This window comes from Anser brachyrhynchus, assembly GCF_964034855.1.
Source record: "Anser brachyrhynchus genome assembly, chromosome: 18".
Classification (NCBI taxonomy): domain Eukaryota; kingdom Metazoa; phylum Chordata; class Aves; order Anseriformes; family Anatidae; genus Anser; species Anser brachyrhynchus.
In genome coordinates, this window is record NC_137711.1 from 6466176 (window position 1) to 6482788 (window position 16613).

The 16613-nt window shown below is 44.9% G+C and overlaps 1 protein-coding gene across 1 annotated transcript; it reads left to right on the top strand.

The window, feature by feature from the left end:
- Positions 1 to 11081: 11081 nt before the first annotated feature.
- On the top strand, positions 11082 to 15581 carry TOB1 (transducer of ERBB2, 1). The gene is made up of 2 exons (XM_080560451.1): positions 11082 to 11410; positions 13650 to 15581. Exon 2 carries the CDS (start codon positions 13784 to 13786, stop codon positions 14762 to 14764), a length of 981 nt encoding a protein of 326 aa, XP_080416577.1. The 5' UTR covers positions 11082 to 11410; positions 13650 to 13783; the 3' UTR covers positions 14765 to 15581.
- The last annotated feature ends 1032 nt before the right edge of the window (positions 15582 to 16613 follow it).

Here is a 16613-nt window from a genome sequence, read left to right on the forward strand (position 1 = left end):
TCTCTATAAGAAGCTATTAATCCTGGATACCTCATTTATTAATTTTTGGCTGTGAATCTCAGCCCCTCCACGTCCCCTGATTTCTAGACCAGCCAGCGGTGGCAGCTGCCACCAGGACAGAGCTGTCTCGCTCCCTGCTGTTGCTGGAGGGCCAGTGGAAACCTTTTCCTCCCAGCTAGCTCAAATGCTCCCTGAATTAGCAGGTCGCAAGCACACGCTTCTGCTCCGTTGCCTGTTACCTGCTAGCGCCGTTGAAAGGGTGTTTGTGGATGCTTTGAAGACATAAAGCTCTATAGGATTGCTGCATGTTGTTGTGGATTGTTTGGGTATGTCCTGGATATGAATCACCTTGTTCTTTCTGACCTACTGTCCTAATTGAGCTTCGTGTATTCTTCAGGCACTCGTCACTGTCTGTGCCCTACCTTTTGGCAATACAGCAGCAGCCTGGAGCTGCAGGTGTTTGCCCCGCTCCCTCATTCCGTGACAAATTAGAGGAGATTTAGTAAATGGACATGCTGAATCATGGATCCTCCCCAAACGTGACCCCGGATCGCTGCCCCTTTGTTTTGCTGTTGTCTGCAGTGGGGTCAGGCTAGGACATGGCTTTCCCGTCGGCTACGTGAATTTTACTGCCCTGCATGTTCCAGTAAAATCAAAGGCCTGAGAAAGGGATTCTGTGGAAGCTTTTTTTTGTCAGTGACTTTACCCTCGTTAGTTATCATTTAGAGCACAAGCCTTGGGGCAGCACCAGCACAGTTCCTCCTGTTTGATTATGCGGGCACTACTGCTTCTTCAAATACCTCCATGGCCAGGTGGATCAGAAACACGAGCCCTGCTTCTCCAGCATGTTTAAGAAGTGCACTCTTCCCTGACCACCTTATATTTTCTATATATTAAAGGGGGAACCGCCTGCCTGCTCCCAAGCCCCCTGTGGTGAGATGCAGCCTGGTCACAGCCCTTTGAAGAACTTCTACCCAAGGGCTTATCTTCACTGCAAAATTAGCTCAGGCTTTCAGCCAAGGGTGCCCCAGCCTCCCAGCTCTGCCCTCTCCTAGCAGCGCAATGGAAAATTGCCGTCAAGCGACCCACCAGTGGCTGCAGATTAGGGTTTAAATGCTGCTCACGCTGGAGTCGCTGGCGTGGCTGCAGTGGTACAGACGTCAGCCCGTGCTGCTCCGCGCTGCGCATCCCCTGGTCCTCCCGTGAGAACCGCTGCGATGCTCGGCTTGCCACCTGGTGCTGCCCCGGTTCTGCTGTCCCCGCTCGGCCGACAGCTGGGCAGGCTGGTGCCAAACGCGTAGCAAGAAAGGTCTGGGTAGGAACACTGAGCCTGAGCACCTGGTGTCTTCCCCTTTGAAAATAAGCTTCTTGTCAGATAGGTGAGAGAGGGTTGTCCAAGGTGGCCTGGGCTAGGAGCACCAACCTGGGGGAGCCGTGGGCACTTTATTTTTTGCTGCTACTTCTGAAGGTTTCAGACCATCTTTTTTTCAATTCTTTTTTTTTTTTTCTCCATTCCAACTTTTAATTCTTTGTGTTTTGCAATAAAACAGTACTGTTACAGGTTGACCAGAAGAGATCAGATCCTTGATTCTGGCCCAGTTCTAGATCAGTTCTGAATTTCACGTTCTCTGTACATATTTGTAGTGCTTTTTGCAATTAATTTTACTCTTTTATTTTGGAGGCTCATTTGTATCAGGAAATACAATCCAACTGAGCCTCTTTTTACTCTGTGGAAGGAAATCCTTGAAGAAAAGTTGATCCAACTTAGAAGAGAACTTGTAGGTAGTAGACACCCAGTCTCTGGGTATGAAGGAACAATCACGTTATTATCTTTCTGTCATTGGAGATAAATGAGATCTATTCTCCTGGGGGTGAGGCAGGCGTGATTGATCACTAGATAATAAAAGCTACAGTTCCTGGTAAGGAACAAGGTTGGGCTGTGCAGCTACAAGTGCTTGTGGAGAACCTAAGCCTGAGGTGTGTGTCCAAGTTGCTCTTCATTTCTGAGCTATTACCTGATACTAAACAAGTCCTACGTATAAAATAAATTTCAACCTTTTCCCTATGTGATTTTCAATGGCTACTAACGAAATACCTCAGTCAGCAGGAAAGATGTTCATAGTTAGGTGAAAACTTAACCAAACCCTGCCAGCTCTGTGACTGCTTCCACTCCTGGTTCCTTCAGCTCAGGGCTGGTGTCACCTGCAAATCCCCCCAGGTGGGGGTGCTGGTTAATAATTGTCATTATTCCAATTATTTGTGTCATGGCCCTTCTTCCGTTCCCTCTTTTCACTACCGAGTGGTGGAGTCAGAAGAGAGATGACCCAAAGGCACAGGTTCTGGTTTGTCTCATTGCACAGAGCTCTTTGCCCAGGGTTCACTGCTGGCATTGCATCGCTCCGTTCTGGCATTTCTTCTTAAAATCACTCTTCTTCCACTCCATTTCAGAAACCAAAAAACTTTCTGTTTTTACAGATAATCACACAGTGATACCTCCAAATGGAGTTTTGCAATATGAGGCCATTTTCAAGAAAATAGATTTCCATTTAAAATACCTGGGGCTGTGTTTACTTGCAGGTGGTTTTTTTTACTTGCAGGTGCTTTTATTAAAACGGTCTGCTATGAGCTGTGTCATGTATGTAAAGCAATGCAGCCCCAGATTTGACTGAAATGAAGTTGTGAGAATTTATGGAAAAACACTTTGTGAGAAAACATTCACAGCTATGTAGCCTTAGAAACTAGCGAGGTAAGAGTTGGAGTTTGGAGAGTGGCTATGAATATGGAGAGCCAGGAGATGGAAAAATCACAAGGGAGGCAACTGCACCAGCCGGGATGAAAGATGAGAGCTTCAGCAGAAAACTGATGAAGGTAACAGAGCAGGGGAAAGATGTCCTGTGACAGCGGGTGGATTTGTAGCATCCAGCCCCAAATGGGAGCATGAAACATAAGCTTGCTTGGAGTGGAGTGGAGAAAAATCAATCAGAAGATTTCACATGCGATTGTGAGACTATAGAGAGCTCCAAGACACCCTGGAACACTGCACCATTTACCCTAATCGGAGGGTGAGTCAGCACTCAATTATGTGCAGGCAATTTTATATTCAGTTTTCTATGCGTTGGCGACAAAGCAATTTAGATAATACGGTCGTATAGCAGAATCACCTTCTTTACAAGTCTGAGTTACATTAGCTGAAATAAAAAGTATGTCACTGCTCATTTTCCAGCGTATAAGATAATCATCATGTGGGATCAAGAAGAAATCTCTTCTTCCCATTGCCAAAGCAACGTAGTTGTGCAACACGGCTGGTTTCTCTCTTCTGCAGTTGTTAGTTATGGCTACTCTTGAGACTAGACAGATCCACCACCGTGTGCAGATACTGTCTGTAGTCTTGCACAGTAATAAGAGCACAAGATATAATAACTCCTACTGGTTTGTGTACTCAAGAGAAAACATTCTGTTGTAATGAAGTGGGTTATGTATCTGAAGGTATGTAAGGACTGCTCACTCTGTCCATCACATGTTAAAGACCTGTGATCTGGGAAATAGAAGAATCTGTGTTCTCTCCCTGCCACAGCTTTATTGGAATATAAAGTCACAAGAGCGATGTCCTGGGAGATTTCAAGATGTGGCTCCAGGTTTGCACAATGTTTTGCCATCGGTTCAGGAAAGATGTTATGCTAATCTGACCTTTTTCTTCATGTTTAAGGCACGTATTATATTATTTTGGAGCAATTATACCCTTAGGAACCAAAGGTTGGAGAGGAAATGAGTGATTTGCTATGCTTTTAATCAATGATTTAAACTGGATGATTGTTTCAATGGCACTGATGGATTCAAATCTTCTATGAACTACTCCTTAAATGAACTAGATACATGAACTGCATTAAAAAACACTTTGTGCATCCCAGGAGCAAACATATAGCTGGAATCTTCATTCCATTTCATTGTTCCTGTTGCCATAACTCCGTAGACTTCAATGTGAGTTGAGTAAGGGTCAGATACGGTGCACAATGAACTCAATGAGAAATTTCCATTGGATTTTTTTCCATGAATAATACCCTTAAAGACTCAGGGTCAAACATTCATCTGCGAAAGCTGGCATCTCTCTGTCCAGCTAGCACTTTGTGTCCACACTGCACTGCACTTCAGGCACCTGAAATTTCCTTTCCCTTCCTGTCCCCCCCCTTGTTCTGTTCTTCAGATTGGTTTTATGAGCTCAGCATTCTCTAAGTACGAGTGCATTTTAGCTGTCATGGTCAGGTTTACCCACAAATGCTTTTTTTTTCTACTAATTTATTGCACAGGAAGACCAATGATGCATAGAGAAGTATCTAAACTTATGTTCAGATCTTGAAAGCATTCTGCTTAGAAACCAGCATGTGTTCAGAGCCACTAGGTTTCTGTTCCTCTGAAAAGAAACACCCTTATTTTTTTATTAATGTGAAGATAGCTTCCAATGATCTTCCTCTATCCATCAAGATACTGACATTTGAACTCCTTTTACTTTGAAGTCACCATCGCTCGGATTGTCACAGCTTGACAGCACAGTCGGTTAACTCAGCACTTCTCAAATTAATGCTCTCAGATTCAGTATCAATACATGGGACCTTTGGCTTTCTTACATGTGAAATTCTGCATGTCATCTAGTAGTCACTAACTAAACTCAAAGTCCTGGGCTCTGCATAAAGCACTGTTACTGACAGCAGCAGTATTGCAGAAAGGCATAAGAAACCCAGTTAGGGGCCACATGCTCCAGAAGCACAGATTGTTTCATTTATGCTTATCACATAAAAGCTTAAAATATGGATGGTTTCCTACAGAGCTGTATTATTCTTGGTTGCCCTAAATTCGTAGTCAAAAACCAGGTGAGATCTTCTAGGGATGTTAGAATTATATCTTGTTCTGGACTTTATGGCAAAAACTGAGGCATCAGCACTTAGAGAAAGGCGACTTTCTCCAGAGCAATATTACAAGAGCAGTTCTTTCACGGACCGGTAAGCACTGCCTCTCTCAAAGATGACTTGGGATGGGAGGCAAAAATAGCTGTAGGTCTTTTTACTTCCTTATTGCTTCCATATGACAAATGGATCATGTGAGAAACGTTGGCACAAAAAGCAATCCTTCCCTCCCTTCTCATTCAAGATGTGCCTACCTCGCTTTCTTGAAAGGCAAGAGAACAGTAAGGGGTTGATCACATCCTTACTAAGCCAAAAAAAAAAAAAAATCATGGCTGGGAGAGCCAAAGGGTGAGAATTTGGAGCAATGGTTTAGCGGTACATCAGGGCTAGCAAGGAAAGGTTGTATTGGCTGGATCTTGGCCTAAATAAATACGAGTTTCGATTTATTTCCAAGAGTCTCCCCTGGGCATTCTCCATCATATTTTTTTTTACCCTAACTGATGATAATCTGAATGTCAAAAATTAGCAGAAATTCCGTGTTTATCAGGCATTTGTGGTAAACAGATGCCACTCCGTTACTCCTCCTTTCAGTTTAAGCGGACTGAATGAAAGCAATTTCCTTATTTTCATATATTTTATATATTCCTCAGTTTTTCATATTTAGCATCTCCTTTTTCACATTTAGTATCTCTCAGTTAAAAAGATTGACCACTTTTCCTGGATTTAGTTTCTCAAGAAATAGATTTAGCAGTTTTCCTGGAAAATGCTAAGTAAGCAAAATTCTTCACTAAGGTCTTAATGAAACCTGCCTTCAGAAGAGACTCTTCAAGCTGCTTTCATCTGTCAGAAATTAAAAGGGCAAAAAATCAGTCTTTTATCTCCAGTGTTTATTTTTGATCCCCATAAAATAATTACGGTGAGCTGTCCTTACAGCTTAACAGCAGCTTTCTGTCTCTAAAACTGTTCATGAATGGCTGGTGGTAACAAGCACGGTGAAGCATCTGAAGCTGATTAACTGAGAAGTTTAGATGGCTATCAGCTAGGACAGACCTAACCTCATAATTTTATCTGTTAGCAGATACTGCAGAACTGATTGACATTAAACTGGCAGCATCCCAACGCAAAGGTGAACTCGAGGAAAAAATTATATCAGATTTTAATAAAACTTTCCTCAAAGGTCAACCTCTCTAAAGTATAAAATCAATTTTTCTTCCTTCCTTCTTTTTCAGACTGTTTTCTCATAACTATAGAAAATTCTGATACTCATGAAATATATCCACTGCCTTTTTCCCTTAATGGTATCTGTCTGCTTGTGATCATTCTTTTTCTCAGTATTTTTATTTAGATTCACTACTCCCCATTTCTCTCCTTGTACCTGGCCTTCCCAGGATCTGTTCCCCTTTCTCAAAATATCACTTATCAGGCCCCTGGTCAACAACAGATCTTGCCTCATAGCAGCTTCAGGATGAAAAACCTTCTCACTTCATCCTTGAAGATGGCTGAAACTCCGGAAAGAGCAAAGCTTTGGTGCAAAGTCTTTATTAAAGCATGCCAGGGTTCCCCTGGTTTTATTTTTTCCTTCTTACCCAGCAGCTGCCTTCTTGCTTGGGCCTTCAGTAACTTTTGCCAAGTAAGCCACACGAGCACCATGCCACTTAGGAGAGAAGGATGTCCTTGTGAGCCCCATGCTCCTGAGGGTCATTCCCCTTTGCTTTTATTGGCCCAGCAAAATAATGTGGTTTTGTTTGTTTGTTTGTTTGTTTTCTATTTCAAGAAGAATCACTGATATCTAAGAAAGAACCTGCTTAGAAGTTTTTTTGTTTTTCAGAGTGTACTGACTGCACAGAGCGGGAGGTACCCAGATCTTGTTTCTTCATCCTTGGCATATAAGTTCCAGCACTTGATAGCCAAATTTTTAAAGTCTTGGCATACCAGAGCCAGTAACATCACATACTTTAAAAGCAAAGGAACTTCTGATGTGGGTGTACGGCTGTGCCCACCAAGCTGGGCTGCATGGGGCAGGCAGCCCCAGTACATCTCTTGAGAATTGGTACCCGGGCCTTTGGGGCTTCTAGGAGAGCTCCAGCGGGGTGCAACATCCCTCAGTGATGCTGGGTGATGTCTTGCAGTCCCAGCCTGTCCTGTTACCATAACACTTCCCTCCTTCCACTTCAAAGGCTCTTTCTCCCCCTCTGTGGCAGGATTAATGATACGAGACCAACAGACATTTATCTAACCGCCAGGTTTGCCTCCTGCCAGCCCTTCCCTGCGTGCTCCCGCAGCCCCAGCACACAAATCCCATTTCTCCGAATTCCGCAGCCCCCTGCGCTACGGAACAAGTCCGGGCACAGCTGGGGCTGCTGCGGAGCCAGGCAGCAGTTTGCAGCAAGTCCTTGTTTGCCCTGGGGTAGGAGTCTGCAAACAGGAGTTATCACACACACATCCTGCCATGTGCACTCCGCTTGGCACCTCCAGCTGCACGCCGCAGCCCCTGCCAGCCCGCTGCTCTTGATCGGAGGTGACTGTTTGCCCCCTTTGTGTTATTAGAGAGGAGCTTGGGGCTCCCCTAGGGGATGACCTGGCTTGGCTGCTGCTGGGCCAATGCCCCTCGAACTTCTTGGTTTTGGCTGATTTCTCCTCTTCTTGGTTATTCTTTACTCCATCAAAACAACGTTACAGCCAGGCTAATTTTGTGGTTCCCAACTGAAAAATCCTTGTGGTCAGAGAGCTCCTGAAGCCGGGTAACGTCTGATATGCATGTGCACACGCTGTAACGTGTATTTATGGAGAAATTACTGCTTAGGCTGGTGAAGTGAAATGTAAGAGAATCCACGCTACATGTCAAAATCGTTAAAAATAGATATATGCTGGAGATCAGCCCAGATTGGGTGCTCACACTGGTAGACGACGGGGAAAAGGGACGTGCATTAAAATCAGCAAATGGATAAAACTGGGCTAGAGAGGGATGAATACAAGGGGAAAAACTTTTCACTTTTTAAAAACCAAAGCCCAGGCTCTCATGTTAAAAGAAGAATTGTATTCCTAAATAGGAAAATGTTAAAAAAGAGACTGTACTATATTCAGGAACATACGTGACAAAGCTTTATGTCCATTGTGGGGATACACATCACATATTCTGTAGGGGTCAACAACATTCATTTAGTAGAGAGGGTGAAAAGGATAAAGATGGGCGATGAGTATTCTGAGCCTTGCTTGCTGCTTCTCTTAAATTCTTGTCCATGTCGACAAAGGTAATTAAAAATTTCCCTGGGTATTTTAAGCTCCTTTAAATAACTTTTAAGCTTAATAAACTGTATTTCAGTTTTAGATAATGTATTGATCAATCCATAACTCTGGTTTAGATTTTAGAAGAATGCTATCAATTGTTTCAGAAACCTTGGTTCTCTAGTTTAGACTGCAGGGACCTAAACTGTAGAAATTGTAGCTCAGTTGCTGGTGCTGGGGTAAGACAGCTATTGCAGGATATGGCTGTGTGCAAAGATGAGATCAAAACCCTTCTAGTTTAATATGGGTTAAGAGAGTCTCCTTACTTCTAATCTTACTCTTGCCTCCTTGCAATGCTCTGAAATACTTCCGCTGATTTGTTTTGCTGGGGAGAGAAATTGTCAAGGTTTGCCAGGAAAAAATAAAAATATATATATATATATTTAAGATTAATCTCGCAGTTGAACAGTATCGGCAACCTGAGTCAAATTTTGCTGCTGGAGTTGTGATTTTTTATCGATTGCGTTTTTAAAGATTTTTCTAGCAGGGAGAGGCAGACATTTTGTTATTGCTGTGTATTAATCAAAAGGGCTGAAAAATATTGCAGGCCTTATTCTCACATCTTTGTGGACCAAAAAGACAGTTGCGTTTTTAAGAATACAAGTCATCCTGGATTAGACTCAGCTTTGAAGTGCTAGTAATTTAACACTACTACAGTTTGGCACCTACTTTTGATGTGTGCTGTGTGGAGGACAATGATCACTGCAGTTTAAAAGTCAGAATTTGCTTTTCAGACCGATGAGGATAAACCGAAACTTTCCGTGGACCCCTAGAAGGGGGCTTGATTCTTGCTGGCCTACAGAGCTTATTTTTAGGGCAATTACCTGTCTTCAACATTTAACATCGTATTTTTTCAATAGCACACAATATTAGCATTGACTGCATTAGAAGCTTCCTTTACATAAGGCATAGAAAAGTACCTCACCGTTTTTGCAGCTTTATAGGATCTCACAGCAGTCTTGATTACACATGTATTAGCTTCGTATTTTTAATTCAGCTCCTAATGCTTCTCATGTAGCGTTAAAGCCATTCAACAGAAAGTTCCTGCTTTTACAACCGCTCATTTTTTAGCAACTCAGCAGCACAGTTAGTCGGTTTGTAAAGCTACTTACTAAATCTCGCCTGAAAACATTGATCTCCCAGGTTGTGCAGTTTTTCCCACTTCAAAGGGAAATCCGCTGCTGCTGCCTCAGTGCAGAACTGAGCAAAGTAACATGTTGAACTGTTTACGGAAACAGCTGATGTTATCTGCCAATTTGTTCAATGTTTGCTGTACCGGTGAGATTTCTAATTTAAAAAACTGCATTTGTCTTTTCATCCGTTCCAGTAGTTATTTCACCCTCTTAACTTTTGTCGTAGAAGTAATGACAACTTTTTCAAAGCGAGAAATCCAAGCCTCTCCTCTGGATCTGGATTCCTGGCTGTGCTGCAGTGACTCTCACTCATCTCCACTTTGCCAGGGCTTGGAATTTTATAATCGCCACACCAGTTTCCAGTTTGGGGAGCATGGTGATGACATGTGGCCCAATTTGCTTTGAAGGCACAGGCAACCCTTCACAGCGAAGAAAAGCATGAAAGATTGGGAAAAAAAATCATGACTATTTTGAGCTTGAATTATGATTTTCACATTGTTTGCAATACTGCAATCAATCCTAGTAACACCCATATTGATGCATCCGAATAAAAACTATGTTTTGCAATGAATGAGGCCTTCCAGCAGGACTTTTAGCCGTGGAAAATCCCCAGTATCACCCTCGCTACCTTTTGCTTCCTTAACACTTCATTCCCCACCGCCTGACTCCCCCCGCTGCTTTTAACCTCCTAAGGGTTAAAAACCTCGCCATTTCTTCCCACTATTTCCAAATCACTCCAGGGGCCGGCGCGGCGTTTGTGCCAAAATGCTTTATTGTTATACGAACACGGAGCGAGAAGAAACACCACAGACACCCCACAACCCTCCGCAGTCCGTCTCCTTCAACCCCGGGTCCTGCTCTCGCCGGCCGCCAGCAGACCCCCGGCGGGACGAAGGGGAGTCCTGTGAGGAGATTTGCCCCGGCTTCCTCTCAGCTTCGCCCCCGGGGGGGCGAAGGGCGCTGCCGGCCGCCTGAGGGGGACGAGGGGAGCGGGGCGGGCGGCCGCCCGCCCCGCTCCCCTCGTCCCCCTCAGGCGGCCGGCAGCGCCTTCGGCCCCCCCGCCCTCACACAACCGGGCTTTGACGTCGTCCTCCTCGATACCGAGTGACCAATCAGGCGGCTAGCAGGGCGGGCAGCCAGCCAATCGGTCAGCGTTGCTACCTGGGGGGAGTATTTTTAGCCTCGGCGGCTCGGCTAAGGAGGGGGGGGGCTGCGCCCCTCCTGTCAGGAGCTGCCAGCGCTGAGGGGGCGCCGCCATTTTGCGCCCCCCCCCCCCCCCCCCACGATCATGCCCTAGGGGCGGCTTTAGGCCACTCGCTCCTGCCCGTGGGGTGTCCGCGTTCCCTCCCCAAGGCCCCGCGGAGCCGTGACCGGTCGCTGCCGAGGCCCCCGCGGGCCGTCACCGCAGCGGCGGTCATGGGAGATGTAGTTCGGCGCGGGGCCCTCCTCCGCCCCCCCCCCCCCCCCTCCCTGCGGAGCTGAGGGGCGCGAGGGCAGGCTTTGACGTAGCTAGTGACGCAACGCTGTTGCGAGGCGAGGAGCGCGCTGACGTAGCGAGCTGCCCATCCACGCCGGGCTGGCGGGGGAAGGGACGCGGCAGCAGCAGGGGGCGTGGCCTGGCGGCGATGGGCGTGGCCTGGCGGCGATGGGCGTGGCCAAGCCGGGCGCCGGCCAGCAGGGGGCGTGGCTTGTGGGCGTGGCCGGGCGGGGCTTGTGGGCGTGGCCATGCGCTGGGGGCGTGGCAAGGGAGGCGATATATAGGGGCGCGCGGCGCGGCGCGGCAGTAGCAGAAGGAGCCGAGCTGCGGCTGCCGGGCGCGCACGTCGCGGGGGTGTGAGCAGCGCAGCCCTCCCCCCCTTTCCCTCCCCCCCCCTTTTTTTTTTCCAACCCTCCCCCTCCCTTTTTTTTTTTTTTTCCTTCAATCTTCTTCTTTCCTTTCCCCTCCCATCCTCCGGGAGCCGGCTCGTTCGGCGAGATGATGGGGGCCGGGTGCTGAGCCGCACCCCCCCCCCACCCCCACCCCAGCACCCCCGTACCCTTACAGCACTCACACCCCCGCCGGGACCGTTTGCACTACCCCGCACACCCACCCGGGTGAGTACCGCCGCCTGGGGCCGGGGGGGGGCCGCGGCAGCCACCGCCCGGCCCTTGAGGCGGATGGGGTGGGGGGGGGTGGGGGGGCGCTGAGGCGGGCACGGCCCCGCCGTGACGGGGGGGGGGGGCGGGGGGGACACCACAGGGGCTGAGGGAACCGGGCAGGAGGAACCCCCGGAGAGCGGGGCTGGGGCTGACGGCACGGCACGGAGCCTCCTGGGGCCGGGAGGAGTGGAGCGGGGCCGGCTGGCCACCAGCGGCCGGGCCCCCTGCTGTGTGAGGGGCACCGGGGGGGGCCTCGAGGCCTCCTCGCCCCTTGTGCCCTCCGGCTGTCCCCTCACGGGCCCTGCAGACGCTCTCCTTCCTCCTCCTCCCTCCTCCTCCTCGGTTTGCCGGAGCTCCCCGGGCCGTTGAGGAGAGCCCCAACCGCCGCGTTATGTAACGCCCCGGAGCGCTTCGTGGGCCCGCGGCCGTCGGGAATATTAAAAACGGCAGCAGCAGCAGCAACACCACAGAATGAAAGTTGGAAATGGCCGAGCTGCCTTGTTTGATCAGCTGCTCGTGCCCCTGGATCCGTTTTGGGGCGTAAGAAAAATGTACGGTGTCTGCCCGGCGCGCCTTGAAAGGCTCATTTCTTTCCTAAAGGACACGGAGGCGGGGAAACAAAACAGATGGATTAATAAATCATTTTTTAAATGCCCATTTTAACCACCCAATCAGCTTTTCTGTGCTGATTGTGTCCCTTTTGTAAATATCTTCTGTTTGCCCTTGATCTTTTCCTTATCCCCACCCAGTGCTGATCCAGCAAACGTTTAAAGGTCGCCTTATCTTACAAACTATTCCCATACCATGTTGGGGAGAGCGCAAGTGGCTTGGAAATAGGGTTCCAGGCTTTAAAAGGAGATTATTCGGAGCAAGAAAATAACAATGTCAATAACAAAGCTTTTTTTTTTTTTAATGGGATTTTTACCGACTTTGATTTCTCTAATCTTCAGTGACAGCTACACTGAATTTCGTTCGTGGTGATGCAGTGCAGAAAAGCACACCCTTAATTGAAATTCTTGTTGAGCGTTTCACTTGAGCCAAAAATACGTATTTTTTGTTTCACCGGAACTTTTTGTATAAAGGTGTCTCCTGTGGATGAATACCTTATATTAGGGTATTGCAGGGTTTTGATTAGCAGGGTGTGTGCTAATACTTGATTCTAGCCCCTTCTTTAACTTTAGATAGCTAATTTCCCTTTTGTCCTTTGAAGGACCGACAACCATATTTTGTATTAAATATAAAATGGAGTCCTAGAGAAGGAGAAAAGCAATATTTTTTGCTGAGGCTATGAAAAGCCTTCTTGGCTCAAGTAACTTTTTGAAATCTGGACTATGGACAACGCAAAATGTGTATTTAGCTAATATATTACATTTGACCTATAGCATAATTAGTAGAAAGAGAAAAAAATGGGAATTGATTTACTGTAATCATTTTCGCAGTCATTGCCACCCTTGTGACAGCAAATTCATGCATCTGTTTTGTATGCATTGACTGCATTATTGTTTTAGCTGTTCCAAGGAAAGGCAGAATTGTTACATATGTACAGCGGACATTTTCTCTTCACGTAGTATAATTTCGCCAGCGCAGCATAATTCGCAACATAATTTCACCAGTTGATGTGAATGGTTGGCTTGGACTTAAAATAAGCACAGCGTAATTTTAGTTATTTGTGTGAAGTCCTCTAAAGCAACTGAGAATATTTTTATATTTCTGCAACTTACAGCGTGACCAATGTGTTTGCAAACTTTAAAATGATAAACGAGCCTCGAACTTAAGACCTTTCAAGCTAAACTAATAGTCCAGTGCTAAATTTTGCAGCTGAGTACCATAAATCATCCAAATATGGGTTGGTAATTGAACCCTTGACAGGCCTGGCAGTTCTGTGATGTCTTAAAAATTATACTTGCTGCTTTGTGAATAACTAAAGTGCAAGCTCATGTGATTCTGAAATACCCCATGCTGTATATGTAAACACATGCCTAGTGCATCTTCTGCAGTACCGCTTGTAAGGTATACCAAATGTAGTTGACACCCTCACCTTTTGCAGGCATGAACATAAATAGTTAGCAACTTTTTTTTTTTCATTTAAAAAGGAACCTATTTTATGCAGAAAATGAAGCTAAAAGAATAGGCCTTGGAGCTTGAGCGTATGCTGTCCTTATTTGGATGTGTTTGCTTTTGTTTTTTCTTAAAGGAACAAGAACACTCAAGGTGAAGGATAATAATCTACTAGAATCAGCACTTTGAATGAAATTTTGTTTCCCTGTGGCATCTTGAACACTTTCTTCGTGTTTTGAAACAGACTTAAACCTTTGTGGCATAGCAGCTATGCAGCTTGAAATCCAAGTAGCACTCAATTTTATTATTTCATATTTGTACAATAAGCTTCCCAGACGACGTGTCAACATTTTTGGTGAAGAGCTTGAAAGACTTCTCAAGAAGAAGTATGAAGGGCACTGGTATCCAGAAAAGCCATACAAAGGATCAGGGTTTAGATGTATACATATAGGGGAGAAAGTGGACCCAGTCATAGAACAAGCATCCAAAGAGAGTGGTTTGGACATTGATGATGTTCGTGGCAACTTGCCTCAGGATCTTAGTGTTTGGATTGACCCATTTGAGGTTTCATACCAAATCGGTGAAAAGGGACCAGTGAAAGTGCTTTATGTGGATGATAATGAAAATGGATGTGAGTTGGATAAGGAAATCAAGAACAGCTTTAACCCAGAGGCCCAGGTGTTCATGCCAATTAGTGACCCAGCATCTTCAGTGTCTAGTTCTCCTTCTCCTCCCTTTGGTCACTCTGCTGCTGTGAGCCCAACTTTCATGCCCCGCTCCACTCAGCCTTTAACCTTCACCACTGCCACATTTGCTGCCACCAAGTTTGGCTCGACCAAAATGAAGAATAGCGGCCGTAGCAACAAGGTCGCCCGCACTTCTCCCACCAACCTTGGCTTGAATGTCAATGACCTGTTGAAGCAGAAAGCCCTTTCCTCCTCCATGCACTCTCTCTACGGGCTTGGCTTAGGCAGTCAGCAGCAGCAGCAACAGCAACAGCAGAAGACTTCTGCCCTTTCTCCTAACGCAAAGGAGTTCATTTTCCCCAACATGCAGGGTCAAGGTAGTACCAGTAGCATATTTCCTGGTGACAGCCCCCTTAACCTCAGTCCTCTCCAGTACAGTAATGCCTTTGATATGTTTGCAGCCTATGGAGGTCTAAATGAGAAGTCTTTTGTGGATGGCTTGAATTTTAGTTTAAACAACATGCAGTATTCTAACCAGCAATTCCAGCCAGTTATGGCTAACTAAAAATAAAACAGAAGTGACATACAAGTAAATACTATTGTACAAGTTAAAATGCACGTACCCAAGGGTGTATCTTTTTTTCCACCTCTTGAGATTTTTTTTAAGGCTTGTAGTATGAATACATTCAAGCTTGGTTAGATAAATACAACATGCATCATTTTTTCATTTGCCAACCAAGCACAAAATTATTTTATACTGAAATGTACATTACGAAAATATACTCTCAAAATATGGCCTCTTACAGTATTTAAGATATAGCAAGGACATGGCTGATTTTTTTCATGTATATATATATATGTGCACAAACATATGTATATATATATTTCAAAAAATTGGCACTAATAAGTGGGTTTATTGGTCTTTTTCTAATTGTATAATTTAATTTAGTACAAAGTTTGTAAAATATCAGAGTATATATATTGTTTCTACAACATGGTATTGCATTTATATCTTTTTACTACAGTGATCTGTGACAGCTGCAGCAGCTTCATGTTGTATTTTTTTTACTGAAATTGTAAGATATCCATCTTAAAGACATCAATTCTAAAAAAAGTTGTGTACAGAATATTCCTTAGTGGTGGAATTAAAATGTACGAAATATTTGCTTTTTTCAAAAGAAACACAAATTGTATTTTCTGTTAAAAGTTTAAAGATTTTTGCTATATATTATGGAAGAAAATGTAATCGTAAATATTAATTTTGTACCTACATTGTGCAATACTTGAAAAAAGGTATAAAAGTATTTTGAGTCAGTGTCTTACATGTTAAGAGGGACTGAAATAGTTTATATTAAGTTTGTATTAAAATTCTTTAAAATTAATTGACTGTTGTGGTCTGTTTTTACTGTTCTGCTGAAGATCAGAGTGCTGCGCTTCTTGTGTTGTCAGTGCTAATGATGCAAAAAAGTCTGACTCAGTGCATCACAAAGGAGCGATGGAAAGGGTTGCTGTATTGATGCACCACAACAATGGGTTGCTTACCTAAAATACTTCTGACAAAGCACGTAACCTGATTAAGTGCTTGCCTACAATTACTTGAGCAAATGTTCGCTTGTTTTCCATAACTGCAGCTTACTGAAGTAAGAAGGTGCTTCGCTATTTTTCCCTTGAGAATTCAGACTACAAGCGGTGCGAATGTTGACTTGTTGTGTGATGTGATTTATCGAGAAGGTACTCAGGTGATTCAGTGAAATTCCCTGTCCATGTAATCAGAGCGCATTGGAACTATTATCTCGGGAGGTCCTAGACCAATGCATCAGCGTTTGTTTCTGTATTAGGGATTAATAGCTCAGAAGCTAGGCTGAATAAAAGTGCTGATGTACAGTTTACTAAACTCATTGTAAACTTTCATTTTATATGCTCTATTAAAGAGAGAAATGTAATGCAACTACAATGTGACAATCTAAGGTGTTTATTCTAGTGGATTTCACCAATTTTAGCTTAATAGATTTTCAAAACATGAATGTGAGTGGGAGGACAGATTCCAGAAGCTGACAAAATAACTCAGCTTTTCCATGGCTATTTTGAAGTCGCATCCCTTACTTTTTTCTGTTCTTTTGACAAATAGTGTTCCTTGCTAATGGACGTTGTCATGGGGAAGAGAAACTTGCTTATTTAATCCCTAACTCTAAAACAGCAATTTATTTTCCTTCCTAGCTCTGGTTGTACAAAGAGGAGATGCATGCTAGGTGGATTGTCCTTTGGCTCATAATGGTGAATGCTAAGCTGCTAAAGGAGTACAGTATTAAAATGATCTGAACGTTACTGTTCTGAAACAGGCATTTGAGACAAATCAGTCTTGGCCTGCCTGATGCACTTGGTTTTATAAAAGGTGTAAACTTGCCCACCAGCAG

What these genes read in the sequence shown, in the direction of transcription:
- TOB1 (XM_080560451.1), top strand. Translation starts at nt 13,784, where the DNA reads ATGCAGCTTGAAATCCAAGTAGCACTCAATTTTATTATTTCATATTTG.